The sequence below is a fragment of the Trichosurus vulpecula genome, chromosome 4 (assembly GCF_011100635.1).
Source record: "Trichosurus vulpecula isolate mTriVul1 chromosome 4, mTriVul1.pri, whole genome shotgun sequence".
NCBI classification, from domain to species: domain Eukaryota; kingdom Metazoa; phylum Chordata; class Mammalia; order Diprotodontia; family Phalangeridae; genus Trichosurus; species Trichosurus vulpecula.
The window spans coordinates 192479674-192497508 of NC_050576.1; the positions used below are offsets into that span (position 1 = coordinate 192479674).

Here is a 17835-nt window from a genome sequence, read left to right on the forward strand (position 1 = left end):
TCCCTTAAATTCTTCCTCCAGTTAGACATTTTTCATCCCCAGCAAATCAACTAGAGTACCCTTGACAAAATCCATCATCCCAAATTCTAGATAACACCTTAGTGACTTGGGGAGGCTCGAGCATTGTACCATACCAGCAAATGTACCTGTTGTCTGTGATAGGTTGTAAGCTCTCCAAGATATGGGACTGTTTCACTTTTGTATGCGACCCGGGTGTCTAATACAGTGTCTGACACAAAGAAATTGCTTAAGAAAAGCCTTTTGAATAACCTGGAGGCTGCAGAGAGTAGCTCTTTCTTCCTCAAGTCCCTTTTCTGAGGTGAAAATGGGAAAGGGGACTTCCCATAAAGACCACAGTCACTTCCTCCATTGGTGAAGGAGTCTTTGGGCAGCAAGTGATAATTCAGCCAATGAGCCCTGACTTCCAAGGCAGAGAGGTCTCTGTAATGTCACCAGACCCTTACCCCTTCACCCAAACACCCTATGGGGTACAGTCATCCAGATCCCCTTCCTAGCTGCTCTGGTATTCATTCTCCATATATAGTTATGTAGTATTTTAATGAAGAGATAGATGAAGCTCCCAATCACAACACACCTCTTTAAGGGAGAGGTTCTGGGTAGCAAGCAATGTCCTACAGGGACCTCTTATGCCTAGCTTATAAATGAGAACTTCAAATTTGAAGCTAAATCTTAGGGAAGAGAAGTCTATCTGTTTCAAGATGAAGTCACCAAACTCCACAATTTTTTTTCCCCTACGTTAACTAGGCGAGGGGTAGTGGTAGTGGTAGTGAGAAGAGCCTTCATTGATGAATGGATTAGGTGAAAGCCTCATTGAAGCAGGCAGCAAGACAGCATCCGATTCATATTTCTCTTTCCTGTTCCCACTTTATGATTTGTTTTTGTCCCCAGGGATGTCAATCTGGGTTCCTCAGGGAAGAATCAGGGTGGAAAGGCTTTGTGCAGGATCAGAAGATGACAGCAGTAACAACGAGGACTCCCACCCCCAGCCCAAACCCCCAGTACACAGACACCCTGACTCCCACCAAGAAAAGCAAATCGAGCTTGGAGCAGATATTTGCCTAGCTACAGGCCCTGCTTCTCCCAGTCTGGATAGAGAGAGGAACTAGGCCGAGGAAGCAAGGGCCTGTCTATTCACTTCTCATCTAGAGAATAAAACCCTTTCCCCATTCTTACTCACCTTCTTCACCCCAAGATGGACCACTTTCATTTTCAGAAATTCTAGGGCCTTAGGCTAAAAGGGAACCCTCACAGAAGACTAGGGTGGAGATGGGGCTAGTGGCTGGTGACCTTTGGAACTTGCCCTCTTTCTAGCTGGTAGGGGAATCCACCCCCTACCCGTCCCAAGCGCACACTACTGGAAGGCAAGGCATTCCCCCACCAATGTCTGTTACACATTTTTGGAAGCAGGACTGGGCAGGGAGCTCTCTGAACCAAGTCGCTCTCAAAGCATCTCCCTACCTGTTCTTGTCAGTTTATTGTCTCAAAGGATCCATGATCTTACTGATGGGGGCACCCTCTCATACCTCAATCTGATCAGTTCTGAACAGAATCTTTCCCTAAATCCTACAGATGACTCACCCAATGCACTAGAAGCTTTCCTCTGGTACTTCTCTTATTTCCTGGACATAAGTGTAGTGCTTGGGCTGTCTACCTGCTCTGTTTCCTTTTGGCTGCATGACTGGTGTACCATCATCATACCAAAATGATGACTGAAGGCCCAAAGGATGGGACCAGACCCCTAAAATCAACCTAATAATCGCTATCAGGCACCCACCTACTACGCATAAGGCACTGGGGTTGACAAAATGAAGTACTCCCCAGCCCTCTGTGTTGGTAAGCAAAATGGGCTCTTAGCACTCAGTTCAACCAAGTGCCCTTGAAGAGTTTGGCTTTTGTTTCCTTTGAGTAATTCAATGTATTTCATTGAGTCTTACTAAGTGCTAAGCCCCAGGCCCAAACCCCTATTAGATGCTAAGCCTATGTGGGTGTGAAGCTCCCAGGGTACTAAGGGGAGGCGCTAACTCAAGAGCCAATCATAGGAGCCTAAGTTCTGGTCATTCAGATGACATTTGATGATGTCTGAAATACTGTAAGAAGAGAAGACAGAGCCATTTGCGCAGGGCTCTCACTCTCGGTGGTGAGCGCTGATGTGGAGACTCCAGGCAGCTGTAGCTAAGAGCCCTCCAGCTTGTAACCCAGATGCTGAGACTTTGTAGAACTCTGGTAACTACATATTGGGATTTGAATCAGACAAGGTCTGTCTGTTGATATTTGTATTTTGTTTATATTTTGCTCTGAAGTTCAGAGTGCTGGTTTTTTCCCCTGAACTAAGTGAATTATATTTGTATGCTGAATTAAAGTAAGCTTGTCAACCCCTTAACGTTGCTTTCCTTAGTAAAGCAGATCAAAAGAACCTGTGCTCTTGCAGCGTGCTGGTAGTGTTCTTGTTGTTGGGCTTGTGTCGGTCTTTCACCCACACAACAGCTGCTAGCCAGATTGTTGGAACACCCTACTCACTTGTCCACAAAGAACTTACATTCTTGGGGGTTAGGGGAGTGGGTGGATGGTTCTAATATGTAAAGATGAGCACATACATGATACATTAAAGAGAACAGTAATAATTAAGAGGATCAAGAAAGACTTCCCATAGATGACACCTAGGGTGCTCCCTGGAACAATTGGGGGAAGAGCGCATTCCAGGGATAGAGACCAGTCTTTACAAAGATAATATAGGGAGAAGCGAGGAGTCTGGCAAGTAGGCCAGTTTGACTGAAACACAGTCCATGAAGGGGAGCAATAGAGAGAATAAGTCTGGGATTAGAGAGAGGATTAGGGAAGGATTGGAATCCATAGACTGTACCAAACTGAGTTATTTGATCCTCCATGCAATAGGGACGCACTGAAGATTTTGGCAACTGTGTGGGGAGGTAGAGCTGGAGAAGGTAGATTGACTGGAAGCTGGCAGTCTAAGAGACTGTTTTAATAGTCCAGGAGAGGTAGCAAGGCTCTGCATGAAGACACTGACTTTTCATATGGAGAGATTTCTGGGAAAGATGTTGCCTGGGGAATTGATAGACTTTCTCATTTGCCTGAAGCCCAATATCCTTGGAAGCCAGTGTTATCACTGTGACACTGACTCACAGCCTCCATGGGGAAGAGTCACAGCCCCATCATCTGCCTCGGAACCCACCCTCTCCCTCTTTTTAACGTGCTATATATAAATGTTAGCTATTATTATAAGGGGCAGCATGGCATGGTAAAAACAGCTGGCATTTATCTAGTGCACTAAGGATTGCTATGTCCTTTAGAGACATGACATTGGAACTTTGCAGCAATCCCGTCAGGTAGGTGCCAGTTAACCACATTCTACATACACATACAGGAACTGAGGTTGACAGAGGTAAGGGACTTGCTTCTGGTCACAGAGCTGGCAAGCGTCTGAGGTACGGTTTTATCCTGCACCATGAAAGAACTTCAGACTGGGGAGGCCGGGATCCAAATCTCATCTTTGACACGTCCTCTGTGACCTTGGGACAATTTGTTCTCTCTTTCTGGACCGGTTTCCTCTTCTCTAAACTGCAGATAATCACACTAATTATTTCATAGGCTGTGAGGGAAGCATTTTGTAAACCACCTACTTTATTCTAGCTATGCAGTGAACAAATGAACGTGCCCAGGGCTGGCAGTATTAACAGAAAAGCTGACAGTCCCTGCTCTCGAGGAACTCATGGTGTGAAAGTTCAGCTGTGGTGCACAGCCTAAGGGTGCACTGCTGGGGTGAATGGGGGAAAGGGAATGAGCATTTACATAGGGCCTACTATGTGCCAGGCACCATGCTAAGTGGTTTTTTACAAATATTCACTCCTCACAACCTTGTAAGGTACATGCTATTATAGTCCCCATTTTGCAGTTAAGGCAACTTGAGGCAGAGTGAAGTGACTCACCCAGGGTCACATAGCTAATGTTGGAGGCTGGATTTGAACTCGAGTCCACCAGATTCCAGGCCCAACCATTTATCCACCAAGTCACCAGCTGCCTCTGGGCAAGGCCCAGACATCCTTACATTACATCAGCAGGTCAGATGACCATGCTGGGGGTCTGGAGGGCATTGAGGCAGGCCAGATGGTAAGGCCTGGAGGGCTTTACGAGGCAGTGGCAGGGCAGGCTTGGTGATACGCCATCTCACAAGGAACAGCTGGAAAGTCCCATCTCATCCAAGCTGTGTGAGCAGGCCAATGGTCTGGATGGATTCTAGCAGGCTCGCAGCTGGGAGAAGGTCAGGACAACTGCAGTCCCCTCAGTGATATTATGGTTAGGACTACTCTACCCAGCCAATGAGGACAGAGATTTACGGCTGGATGGCACCTCAGAGGCCATTTAGAGCAATCCCCTCATTTAAAGGTTGAGGAAACTGATGCCCAGAGATTAAGTGATTTGGCCAAGGTCACGCAGGAAGTGAGACAGGAACTTGGCTTCCGCTGAAAACCTGCCTTGATGGTCCTTGGTTTCACTCCTTCCTCATTTTTAAGGGCACCTACTCTTCCTTCCCATGGCTCTCATTTTCTTTCCCCCATCCCCCACTGAAACACCTGGGTGTGGGAATTCCACTTAGGAAAGGATCGGGTAAACTCTTCCACACTTCTGTAAATGCAATGTGCCTCATTTTTTCCAAGGGGTTTTTTGTCTTCACTAAAGCTTTAAACCAAAAGAAGGATTCTCTAAGGTCAGACCTTCAGCTGAACGGAGAACCTTTCCTAAAGCCCCTAACAGCATACTTCAGAGGTGGCCACCTGTCCCTTCAAGTGTCCTTGATGTCCAGTGACTGGACATTGCCTGAAGTTTGAGTTACTGCTGTTTCCTGCAAGGTCACAGGCCTCGTTGCCCTCCATCCAATCGCCATCAGGGCCAGGGCAGAGTTTTCATCAGAGGATGTGGGAGGAGATGAAGGGCCAGCTCCTCACTTCCCACAGGCTCAGGTCTGTAGCTGCAAAAACGTCCCTGGGAGTCTGAGGCAGGCCAGGCAGCTGGGATGATAGGGTCTTTACTGAAATACCATCCAGAGGAGCAGCCGTAGTTAGGAAGTACATCTGATGCAAATCACTCCCCAGGGAGAGAGCCCCACTCACAAGAAATGGTTTATTGTATAAAATAAAATTAAAAACACAAAACCTACACAGGCACCATTTGGAATCCACTTAGCTTTGAGCCAGATGGGGAATAAAGTCAACACTTGTGAAAACAGAAGTAGATTTGGGGGCTAATTTGGGAGGGGTTAAAAATGAATGCACAGAAACCCAGAGATGGCAGTAATGAGGGAGCAGGGTCACATGTGGAGGGGATGAGGGAGGATCCAATGAATACAGTCACTTGGATGTTGGAGAAAAGTCACCATGCAGGGCCAGCACACATTCATACTCTCCTCGCCTCCAACACACAAACACATACAGACACAGGGCCAATCAGCTGGGAAAACTGGGGCAATTAAGGCTTTAAATGAATTGTGGTCACTTGTCTGGGTGACACAGTTACTATCCCAAAAGGCTGTAGAGGGCCTGGGTACTTGGCTATCTGCAGGTGGCAACAGGGAACAGGAATGACAGAAGCCTCCCTACACCCGGCCTCTGCCTCCATCAATTGCACAATGCACACAGTTCTACTGGGTTAGGCAGGTGACTCAGAAGCTTAGTCAGCCCAAGCAGCTCCCTCCTGGGGTGGGGGCAGGGGAGGGACAGTGCCAGCAATAATAGCCACCTTGTGCCTCAAATGCCATGTTGTGCCCTTAATCTGCAGGTATCTAGGCTGAGGAAGGAGCCCTAGGAATGGATTGTTCGGCAGTAGGCCGTGCCAGCTGGTGGATGAAAACAAATGAGTCACCTGAAACCCCCAGGGGGGTGAGCACCTCATTTCTTTGAAGGAAAAAACGCATACTCCTTCTCTTCCCCCTTCCTCCACGCCAATTCTAATGCTAGTTCTGTTAATGAACAAGTTCATAGTCTCTTACAATGCCTCTCTAATGGATGAGTTGAAAAATGTCTCATAAAATAATGGCTTCATATAAAGATGTGATTAAATTTCCCTTTAAACACAAGGCTTGGTGCAGGAGCTCCGTCTGGGCGGTTGGGGCTGCCACGCAGATTCTTTCCCCCATGCTCAGCCTTCGATGGGGCCAGTGAGGGACAGGTGCATGCCAGGCAGAGGCTGCTGCTGCTGCTGCTGATTCGTGGCCAGCAGGAGAAGCCACTGTTGCACTTCAGGGCCTGGAAGACCTGCAGATGGGAGGGATGCCAGGTATCCCTGAGGCCAGGCCTCTGTCACAGACAGTGACAAACACGAGCAGGTCAAGGAGACTTCAGAAGCTCCCGGACCACTCCTGAATGGCTGTGCCATTTCTGCCCCTTCTAGTCTGAGGCTGTCTTTCAGGGGGGAAAGAAGCAGGACACTGGTCCATGTTCCTAAAGAACAAGGAAGGTGGAAAGTGCTTTTAGTGCTGGTTTTGCGTGGTTTTGTGGTGGTCTCCAGTTGGGATGAGGATCCAAGATGAGAAGCAAACGAGGCAGTCCAAAGCTCCTCCCCCAAAGAGAAGGGGGCCAGGATTCTCAGTTGTGAGGAGAGATGAAAAAAGGAAAAAGAAAACGCATCTGCCTGGGCTCTGATTCCACCATCAGGCACTCGGGGCTATTTGGCACAATGTTGCTCAGAAGGAGTTCAGCAGGGCCCCTCAGGACACACAGCAGGCTTCCAAACCCTGCCCAGGGCTGCACCCCCATCTTCTTTGTTGCTTCAAGCAGCCACTTGTGTTCCCACCCCATCGTGAGTGGGACTGGATATCTTGGGTGGCCTGGGCAGAGTTCAAATATAAAAAATATTTTTTCCACTCAAAGGGAGGAAAAGAAAAAGTATACCTTAGAAAACTAGAGCATTTAATCAGTAATGCAGAATTTAGAATGTCCTTAAGTCTTGTTTCCACAGTGGGTGCCAGTGGCTGACTTAGGTGAGGTGAGGTGAAGTGAGGTGAGGTGTAGGTCCCTGAAAAGGGAGACTGGGAAAGGCCAGTACCTGATTAGTGCAAATAGAGGCAATCAGTCTTTAGGGGCATTCCATGGCAGCAAAAGCTTCTCGTGTCCTGTATATGAAGTGACCGATGCTTCTTCAGTAGCTTTTCCAGTGCTCACATCCCAGGGGCTGGACAGGTGGGTGACTGCTATAGAGTCAGCTGGGTGAGCCCTCCAGTCAATGCCGAAGGGGGCGGGGAGATGGATGATGGGTTTTTTCCCCACCCTTAATCCGCACACGCTGTCCCTGCTGGAAATGCATTTGAATGTTAAACCCATGTCTTCTTTTCCCTGGTGGCCTGAGGTAGAGAAGCACACAAGGCTGATGGCAAAGGGTTAGGTATGGAGACTTTGCTCCTGATACTTCCTTCTGCGGGTACAACGGGGACATCCGTTCTTCATCTGGGCTTGGCAGCTGACATGGAAGACGGTTTTGCACTCTCTGCACCTGAGAGGGAAAGAAGAAACAGTGTGGTCCAAGTGACCTCTGTGGGACACCCCTGCAGGCCCTGGATCAGCTGGGCAGGAGTTTTGGATCTAAAAGGGCTGACCTGAGCCCTGGAAACATCCTAAGTGGCAGCACTTTTCACCCAGATAGTACAGTGGACTTTTATTCTTAGCTTAGAGATCTGAAGAGCTAAGGGCCCTAAAATATTCAGGGCCAACTTTTTCCTTCCAAAAGCAAGAAGCACAAGAATTATTAATACCATCTGAAGGCCCTGTTTGGGTTAGGGAGGAGGCAGTTGTCACTTACCGTGTTGTGGTATCAAACTCAAAAGGGAAGATGATGCCCTTGTGGTGGCAGATCTGGCAAATGAAGCCCCGCTGGGTGCACAGATCACAGTGATAGACATGCTGGGAAGCGAATTCGATCAGATCCTGCAGGAATCCCTCAAAACTCCCATCAGCAATCTGCCAAGAGGAAGGAACAAGGGAAGTTCTGCCATGAGGGCTGTACATGTGGATCATGGTCCTGCCACCCTGGTTCTGGGTTTGCCAAACCCTCCCTCATGGTCTTTGTGGGACAGACCATGTGAGAGAGGAGAGAGGTGATGAAAGGGAGGGGGAGAGATCCAGAGTTTCCTGACCCTTTTATCACTAACATTTTCTCCTCCCCCGACATTTAAGATGGAGAAGGGGAAAAGGAGGGTGAAATAGCTCATATACACATACTAATGAGACCGTTGGGCCCAGACTCCATTACCATTCCATGTATTTGGGACTGTTCTTGCCCACCACCACAGGGAACTGTGGAGATTGTCTACTTGCCCAGGCAGCTTTTAGCCCTAGGCCGAAGCTTATAAAAATGAGCTTTTACTGTCCCAAGCATCAATAGCCCTTAGGCACTTTCCCCATGCCCTATTCATTTTCCCCCCAGGAATGGACCTGTAAAATCTTTGTGGAACAGGGGCTGAATTCTCACCTGCTGGAGGTCAGCAACGCTGTACTTGTGAGGAGACTCTAACAGATAGTTTCGGTAGTCAAGGCTTCAGAGAAAACATGAGAGAGGGTGGTTAGAGGTATTTCCCTAGAACCAAAAATGTTTAGGGGGTGGAGGAGGAAACGGGCTCAGATGCTAACCAAACTTTGGCTTACACAACACAGATGGCTACAGATCCCCTACAGGGTTACATCCTGAGGAACGGAGAGGAAACACCTGGGGAAGCCACCGCTTTGGCACAAAATCTCATCAGTCTCACTGTGGGAAAGGGAGGGAAGAAGGGTCAGGGTCCAAGTGGAGAAAACCAAATCTTTACGGATCCTTGAGAAATTTCAGCTTGGTAACCTGCATGTCACTCTTCAAGGGTTCCTTCTAATGTCTGAAAGGATGGTGTGGAACAACTAAGGGTGCTTAGTCAGAACCGTGCTGTGCATTTCATAGCTCTCTCTTTCCTTCTATACAGATATCCAGGGAGACATATACATACATACATACATACATACATACATACATATATATATATATATGTATATATCGAGAGAGAGAGAGAGAGAGAGAGAGAGAGAGAGAGAGAGAGAGAGAGAGAGAGACATGCAAACACATAGATATCTAGAGCTATCTATCTAATCTAGGGATTAGGTGACTGCTTCTCCTTCCTTCCTCCTCCTCCTCCTACGAAGAGACATACTCTCAAAACTACACAACACAACACATACACCTCCTTAAACCTGTACACAAAGGGGTTACTGTGAACCTGGAGATTTCCACGAGAACCTGAGGTCAGTATAATCCATGAGATACCGTCACTACTTTGAGAGCAATGACTTCTCCCAAGTACACTTCCAGCTTTACACGGAACAGGAAGGTGCCCTTCATCACGAGCAGGAAGACAGTGAATGTGAATTGTGGCCTGGCCCCGGTGTCCCAAAGGAAGTGGGGGGAGCTGTATTTGGACAGAATGCTATCTTTCCCATCGGTGCATCTTGTCCCATTGTTTCGGAAATTATGGAATCTAGCAAGAGCAGAAGGTCCTTCCCCATGGGCAGACCAAATGCCATGTGACTCTCCGGTCAGGTGGGTAAAAGACTTGGCTGGGTTCCTGCACTTCATCCTTTACCATACTGGTCCAAATATAGACCACACTTCCTCCTTTAACGCTGGCTTTTTTTTTAAAGCCAAAGAAGATGTGTAATTAGCATTCTTTTCCAGTGCACACCTATAGCAGCTCCCCCTTCACACAGAGCCAGCTCATACTAGCTCCGGAAAGCTGACTTAAATTTTCAGCGTGAACGCTTACACCTTATAAATCAGCACAGAGACACAAATCAAGGCTTGATTTCTTGGTCTGTTGATTGTCTAGAGTTGAAAAAGCGATGAAAGAAAGGTTAATTAAATAGAGAGCATACTCCCTGAGTGTAACCTACATTAGAATCAATTAAGAAATTACTATTTGACTTTGGGCATGAAATTGTCCTCTCTAGGCATCAGGTTCTCTATTTGCTTAATGGGAAGAATAATTCTCAGTGTGAAGGTCGATGACATAAAGAGTTTTTATATAAACTCACAAAAGCCGGCCTTCCTACGTATGGAGATAATTCTTTGCTAAGAAGGAATAAAAGGATTATCATAAAAGATGAAATGGCTAACTTTGTTCAAAGGCCGAGCCATATTCCCACCTTCATTCATCTCTGGGCTCTGTGCCTGACTCTCCAAAGTTCTCTCTCCACCATGACCCAGCAGCCTTCTCCCCCTGTGAGATCACTCCACCCCGAAGCCCCCTTCCTCTGCTTGGTCAATTCCTCCTGGAAACCTCCACGTTAGAAAAACTACTCTGGAGCCGTGCTCCCTGCCCCCCATCTCCCTCCCCCACCCGGGTACCTTTGGTTTCTCCCTCTCCTGCCTGGTCCCTGCTTTCCAGTTTTCTCTTATGTGTCTTCCAGAATATCAGAATCTAAGTTCCTTGAGAGCAGGAATGATCTTTTGTTTGTATCTGTATTCCCAATGCTTAGCACATTGCATGGCACATAGCAGGCCCTTAAAGAATGCATGCTGGGTTGACGATATTAAATTGAAAAACTTTTCCACGAAGCAAAATAAATGCAGTTAGAATTTAAAGGGAAGTGATTTAAACAATCCTTGTAGCAAATTTCTCTGATAAAGGTCTGATAGCCAAGATATAAAAAGAATTGATATAAATTTATAAAAAGAGCCATCCTCCAATAAATAAGTGGTCAAAGGATATGAACAGGCTATTCTCAAATGAAGAAACACTATCAGCAATCATACGAAAAAACACTCCAAATTACTGCTGATCAGTAGTATCCGATGGGCAAAGAGAAAAAAGAAGGAAATAGTAATTGTTTGATTGGTTGTTGAGGACAGGCCCACTACTGCACTGGAGAGCTATGATTTGGTCCAACTATTCTGGAAAACGATTCAGAACTATAACTAAAGGGTCACTATCCTTTGATCCAGAGATCCTACTATTTAGGCAGCTAGCCCAAGGAGGTCATGGACAGAAGGAAAGAATATTGATAGCAGAACTTTTTACTGTAGCAAAGCAGTGAAACAAAATAGGTGCCTATTGATTGGGAACTGGCTGAAAATTGTGCGTATATGAATGTGATGGGATTGTTAAGACACTGTTAAGATACCAAAAGAAATGATGACTATGACATATTCAGGTAAGAGGAATGAGTCATATGCAGAGTTCAACAAGCAGTAGCAGAGGAATGATTTATATGATGACCACAATTATCATATAAAGGAAATTAACTTGGAAAGACATTAGAACTCTGATCAAAGCAGCAATCAACTGACTTCAGAACACTGGTGATAAGATATACCACCTTTTGGCAGATAGGCAGCGGACGCACTAAGGGGAACAATGATATGTGCATTCCCAGACATGGGCCATGTGTGAAATTTGTTTGGCTGGGATGGACACACACACACACGCATGTACACATGTATGTGTACACACGTGTGTATGCATACACATATATACACAATATATGTATGTGAGTGTATCTGTTTCAAAGGAAGGTTTTTATTTGTGGTTGGAGTGGGTTAGTGGTTAGTGACAGATATGCCAAAAAAGCAGCAATAAAATAGTTTTTAAAAAGGCACACAAGAAAATAAGTATAGAAGGGGGCAGAAATAAGGTAATTTTGCTACCTCCTTGTTAAAAATTAAATGTTTCTTTAAAAGCTACATCACTGACATTTAATTTCTTATACAATCTTTCTTGTTCTCTGTATATTGAAATATTTGTTGATGATTTTTAAGTTTATAATAAAAAAGAAAAATTTTAAGATAAGCATTTCTATAGAAGCTCTTTGGGAGAAAATGGTTATTATAAGTAGCAAGGTGTAGAGCATACTCTTATTTTATAACATCCAAATTCTACATGGAGCCCTCCATTGCTGAGATACTCCCTTCCTCCTAAGGCAGTCCAGTCAATTCTATCACAGAGTGCCTCCTGTTAAAAAGCTTCTTTTTACACCGAATCCAAACCTGTCTCCTTTTAACTCCTGCCTACTATTCCTGATTCTGCCTTCTGGTGGAAAGTCTGGGATCTCCATTTCATAAGACAATCCTCCAAATACCTGAAACTACCTCTCCTGCCAGTTCTCTTCTCCGATGTCATGGTGGCCAGTCCCCCATACAGAAGGCTGCCCTTCTGTGGATGTGCTCCAGGTTTTCAGAATTTTAAAAATGTGGCCACTTGAGCTCCCAGTGCCCAGGGAACTGTCTCAGACTAAGTGGAGGAGAAGGTGCTGAACTGCATTGGTAGAGTGAGTTTCCCATTACCAATGTGACTGGGAGTCCAGTCCATATGCTTATCCTAAAATGTGGCACCTGTAACTGAACCCAACCCTCCAGATGTCTGGCCAGGTCCTTCTGGACACAATGCCACCTCTCAACGTAACTACATTACACATTTGGCTACAAGGTCACACTGCCCACTCGTCCTGAACTTGCAGTCCATGAAAGTGCCAATCAATTGGATTCCCCCTTATTCATTTTTCAGTTTGTGGAAATCTTTTTGGATCCTGATTTTTCTGCCAATGTGTTTGGCGTTTATGCCAGCTCTGTCATCTCTGGTTTTGGGAGGCATGTCACCCATGCCTTCAACCAAGCAATTGAAAAAAATGTTGGACAGCAAGGGGTCCAAGGACATTCAATGGCAGACTTTGCTCCATATTGGCTCTGATTCATTAATGATTACTCTTTGGTTGTGAGCACTTAATTTATTTCAAAGCTCTCTAAGCATCTTATAAATATGATATTAGTCCCCCAAGTATCAATTGGGAAGGAGATAGGCAACTGGCTAACTAAGCCCAATTTCACCTTCATGTTAACAATCATGAGTGCTTGTTCTCTATCCATGATATATTTATTTACTAGAGGTTTATTGTTCAAAAGCTTTCTAAACTTAAGACACTATACCTTTTTTCTCTTTGTGGTAGTTACTGGCCCATAGGTTTAGGAAATTAAGTTGGTGACCATCTTCTTTATTTCTTGATTTTCTAAGTAAATCATCATATTGTCTGCAAAAGGTGATAATTTAGTTTCTTCTTTGCCTATTCTAATTCCTTCAATTTCTTTTCCTTCTCGTATTGCTACAGCTAACATTTCTAGTACCAAATTGAATAGTAGGGGTGATAGTGGACATCCTTGTTTCACCTCTGATCTTACTGGAAATGCATCTAGCTTATTCCCATTACACATAATGCTTGCTGATGATTTTAGGTAGATGCTATTTATAATTTTAAGGAAGGTTCTGTTTATTCCTATGCTTTCTAGTGTTTTTAATAGGAATCGTTGTTGTATTTTGTTCAAGGCTTTTTCTACATCTATTGAGATAATCATATGGTTTCTGCTAGTTTTGTTGCTGATATAATCAGTTATGCTGATTGTTTTCCTAATATTGAACCAGCCTTGCATTCTTGGAATAAATCCTACCTGGTTGTAGTGTATTATTCTCATGATAAGTTCCTGCAGTCTTTTTGCTAATATTTTATTTAAAATTTTTGCATCAATATTCATTAGGGAAACTGGTCTATAATTTACTTTCTCTGTTTTGACTCTTCCTGGTTTGGGTATTAGTACCATATTTTTGTCATAAAAAAAATCTGGTAGGACTCCTTCTTTACCTATTTTCCCAAATAGTCTATAAAGTATGGGAATTAATTGTTCTTTAAATGTTTGATAGAATTCACATGTAAAACCATCTGGCCCTGGAGATTTTTTCCTAGGGAGTTCATTGATGGCTTGCTCAATTTCTTTTTCTGAGATGGGGTTATTTAGGTATTTTACTTCCTCTTCTGTTAACCTGGGCAATTTACACATCTTTATTTCTAAAGGGCAAATGAAAGGAAACCCAGACTGTCAGGCTTCAGGTCCATCTAATTAAATCTCCTTATTAATTCATATATGATGGGGAACCTGAGGCCCAGAGATGACTGAAAAGTCCCAGCTCCACTGAGAAGGGTAGAAAAGAATCCTGTGGTAAGCACTGACTCTGAAATTCATAGCTCCCTGATTGCTCTCTGGTTACCCAGCCTATACATAAAGATAATAAAGAGACATATCGGTGCTACAGCCTCACTTAGCTGTGAACCAAACTGCTGGGTCAGATTATCCTTGGGACCCCTTCTATCTCTAAAAGTCAAGACTTAAGTGTACCACTCAGGGTCACTTTTCTGCAGAAGCCACAGTGTAAGGAAGGTGGAAAGCATGGTTATTAGAGCTGGTCACCTGCTGTAATGCCATGAGTGACTTTCCAATTCCCAAACTAGTCCAGGGCTAATAACCTCCTGTTGGTTCTACAAATCCAAAGACGTGAGGACAGATGCCTGGTTTTTGCCCAGACACAAGATATGCTGAAATCTGCACCCACACCTGAACCCACGGACAGGGAGGTCAATTTAGCTCTCACCTGACAAAGATTTCGCCATCTCTAGTGACAGAGGGTACGGAGGGTTGTATACTCATGAATCTCTGGTCATGGGAGTCTTGTAAAAGTAAGAATGAATCAATTCCTCCTGAGTGCTAACAATGTAATCTCTTAGTCACCTTAAAAGCTCAGATTTTGGGGTTTACCACAAGGGCAGGAATAAAACCTGATTATGGAGCTTCTCCAAGGTCTCATCAAAAAGGTGAAAGAGGGGTCTTTACACACAGGCTCAGAATTTTCAACATGCTATCTGATCTTCTTCCTGGCAATGCAGGCTTTTGGATCACCTAGGCTGAACTAGTGCTTCCTAAAAAAAAATCAACCTTTTCTTTTAAGAGATGAGGTTCTGAAAACCCAAAGAACTCTCGCATTTTCGTTGCCATGGAGTATCCTTCCGTAATCTCCTTTACAAATGGGCTCTGTGGCCTAGCGCCCCCTTCCCCCGAGCCAGGTCGCCCGTGATTGTCCGCCGCAGCCCACTGCCTGACAAGGGCTGCTCGGGAGCTGCCACTAAGGTTTACATCATCATAAGAAGAACAAGCAACGTGGCAGCAATCCCGTCCAGCGGTTCACTTGTAGCAACCCATGACTACTACCGAAGGTGTCTGGGTTCCACTTCCAGCAACAGCTGCTGTGGAAGTGCTGATTGCTCTGGGGAAGTGATCCCCCACCATCCTGGTCTTCCCAAATCAGACCCAGGCCACTGGTGGGCAAGCTTCTTCTTCGGGAAGTCGAGTCATCCATTCATGACAACTGTATTGGAATCCCCAGAGCACTCAGGAACTTTCCAGGTTGCTCATGGCACGATCACCTGTGACCTGGCTCAGGAGGCCATGAGGAAGCGGCATGTCAGCAAGCCCAGCAAGACCAACACTGGGCCTTCTGCATGAGCAGCAGCACCCTCCTTGCTGCTCCCTCGCTTCTGAAATGTGCTGGGCATCAGAGCCCATTTCCCCCTCCCCTCCCCCTTCCCTCTCCCACCTATTCCCTTAGAATAGATAGGCTGCTTAAATGTAGAAGTAGTTGTGTTGTGTGTGTGGTTTTCTTTTTTTTTTTTAAAGGAAAACAAAAGCAAAACACCAAAAAACGAGTAAAAGAAACCACACTGTTATTTTGGTTTTTTTACTACCTGAATCACCCATGTGCTTTTCAACAGCCTCAGTAACTTGTTTACTTGGTACTCAACAGAAACTAATAAACTTTGAGCAGCCTTTAAAAAAAAATGGAGATGAGGTTCTATTGCAAGGAATCTGCAAAGAGGAGCATGAGGTCCAGAAGCCAGAACAAGCAACCAGGGGAAACTGGAGAAGATAACAAGTCTCTCATGCTGTACTCTGGACTCGTTTAGTAAACTGACTGTGGTCATTATCAGGTGATGTCTGAGTGACTTTAGTGGGAAATAAAATCATGGTTTGGAAAACTCAGCCCTTTAAATAGGTAGCTCCTCCTAGACAGGTATATTAGTCCTGGGTATTTCTCTCAAGTACCTTTTTTAGCCCAGAAGATCTAAGTATGACTCCAATATTCCTATAGAGAGACTTGGATTGAGTCAGGAAGTTTGAGGCACAAGTGAGTTATTCCAAGTTACTCAACATAACGAGGAGGGGTTCTAAGCCTTGGCTTTCTGGGCCTGATTCCAAGCCAAATTTTCTAGACACTCGTTTGACGGCCCCACCACCATGTTTCGATTAGGACTGCTTCGGAAGATGAAGTAGTGATTCCAGAATGTTACTCTGGACTGAAAGATACATGGTGCATACAGTGGTTTGGGCCAGCACTCACCGTTTGCTCAGTTCTTTCAGGGCCCCACTTCTGCACAAGGTCAGGTAGTCACCTAGGAGTTTAAGCTGCTCCCGGCTTCTCCAGATATGGTTCATCCGCTCCACATGGTCATAAAGAGACTTATTCACCAGCTGTAGGTTGATGAGGGGCTGGTTCCGGATCTGAGTTAGGAACTTTAGGGCCTGGCGGCAAACCTACCAACACAGACACAGCACCAAGTTGGTGATGAGAGCTAGAGGCATCCACGGCTCTGGTGGACCTAATCCCCTCCCCCGTGTCAGCACCACAGACCCTTTCCAACTGCTTCCTGCTCTTCCAGGTTTCTTTTAGACCTCATTCTTCCTGACTAAAGGAAATCAATCTTTCAGCAAGCATTCTTTTTCTGCCCTGACTAGGAGACAAAGTGGCCAGAGGTAGTTCTGGCCACAGGAAGTATTAGATCAGTCACTGCCAAATGACAGCTTGCTTCTCCTCTGTGGTGCCAATGAATAGCCTGTGCTCTGATAAGGGATTTCTTGTGTTTAACATGACACAAAACCAGATGGGGAGTCATGTGATAGGCTATATCAGCTCCAAGTACCTTTAGTACCTCCAAATATTAGATATTTGGAAGGGCATGATCTGATATCTAAGGTTTTTTCCTCTCAGCTGGCAGGAACCTCAGAGAGGATTCAGCCTATACCTGATCAGGAGTCTCCCCTAAGTGCCTTCCCAATAAGTGACCATTTTAGTCACTGATTGAAGACCTCCAATGAGCTATCTCAAGAGACAGTCCATTTTTGGACAATTCTCATTTTAAGAAATAGATTTCTTATGTTAAGTCAGAATCTGCCCCTGCAACTTTTACCCACTGACCTAGTTCTACTGTCTTCCATGGGACTGTCTTTCCAATATCTGTCCTTCCACATGACAATCTTCTATGTCTTCACTTCTCCAGACAAAACATAGCGTTTTTCAACCAACTTTTGATCTGATACTAGCATATAACATTGAGCAAATCACTTAACCTTATCTATAAAATGATCTCTAACTCCTTCTGTCCTCAAATTTTGTTCCTACTGTTGACTTTAAGCCCTCTGCAACCTCAGATGCCACATCTGACATGTGGCTAAGCTCACGTGGCAGGCTCATAATGGTCTACACCCCTGACCCCGGAGCAATCAAATAGTCAAGGAGAACACTTTGGCGCCAGTTTCCTATTTGTAAGCTCTCCCAGTGGTTTCTAAATTCTCACCTACCAATAGCTAATTCCTCCTCTCACTTGCCCCGCCCTCCCAGGCACCTGAGGAAGTGAGTTCTCTTTTGGAAAAGACCACCTCTTCAGATGCCAAACATCTGCTTTTAAAACTAAGCCCAGACTCTAACACATCCTCAGTAATACTACTCCAGAGGACTACCCTGACTTCAACAGATGAGACAGGCAAATTAATAAAACCACCAAATCAAACGTCCTCTGAACCCTCATTCTCCTTGACTTCTCTACCAATATTTGACTCCACTGGGTACTTTTCCTGGATACTCTCAAATCTCTGAGCTTTCAGGGCACTCCTGACCACTGCTCAGTATTCCCTATTGGA

At 45.2% G+C, this 17835-nt stretch overlaps 1 protein-coding gene across 1 annotated transcript in view; it reads right to left on the reverse strand.

Annotated features, from left to right (window-relative positions):
• Nucleotides 1–5138: 5138 nt before the first annotated feature.
• Nucleotides 5139–17835, reverse strand: part of PLEKHM1 (pleckstrin homology and RUN domain containing M1) — a 40686-nt gene continuing 27989 nt past the window's right edge. The window contains exons 9-12 of the mRNA XM_036756263.1: nucleotides 16259–16452; nucleotides 8497–8560; nucleotides 7828–7985; nucleotides 5139–7521 (exon numbers count right to left, since the gene is read on the reverse strand). Coding sequence (XP_036612158.1) covers nucleotides 7410–7521; nucleotides 7828–7985; nucleotides 8497–8560; nucleotides 16259–16452 — 528 coding nt within the window. The 3' untranslated portion in view covers nucleotides 5139–7409. The remainder of the gene's footprint in view (nucleotides 7522–7827; nucleotides 7986–8496; nucleotides 8561–16258; nucleotides 16453–17835) is intronic.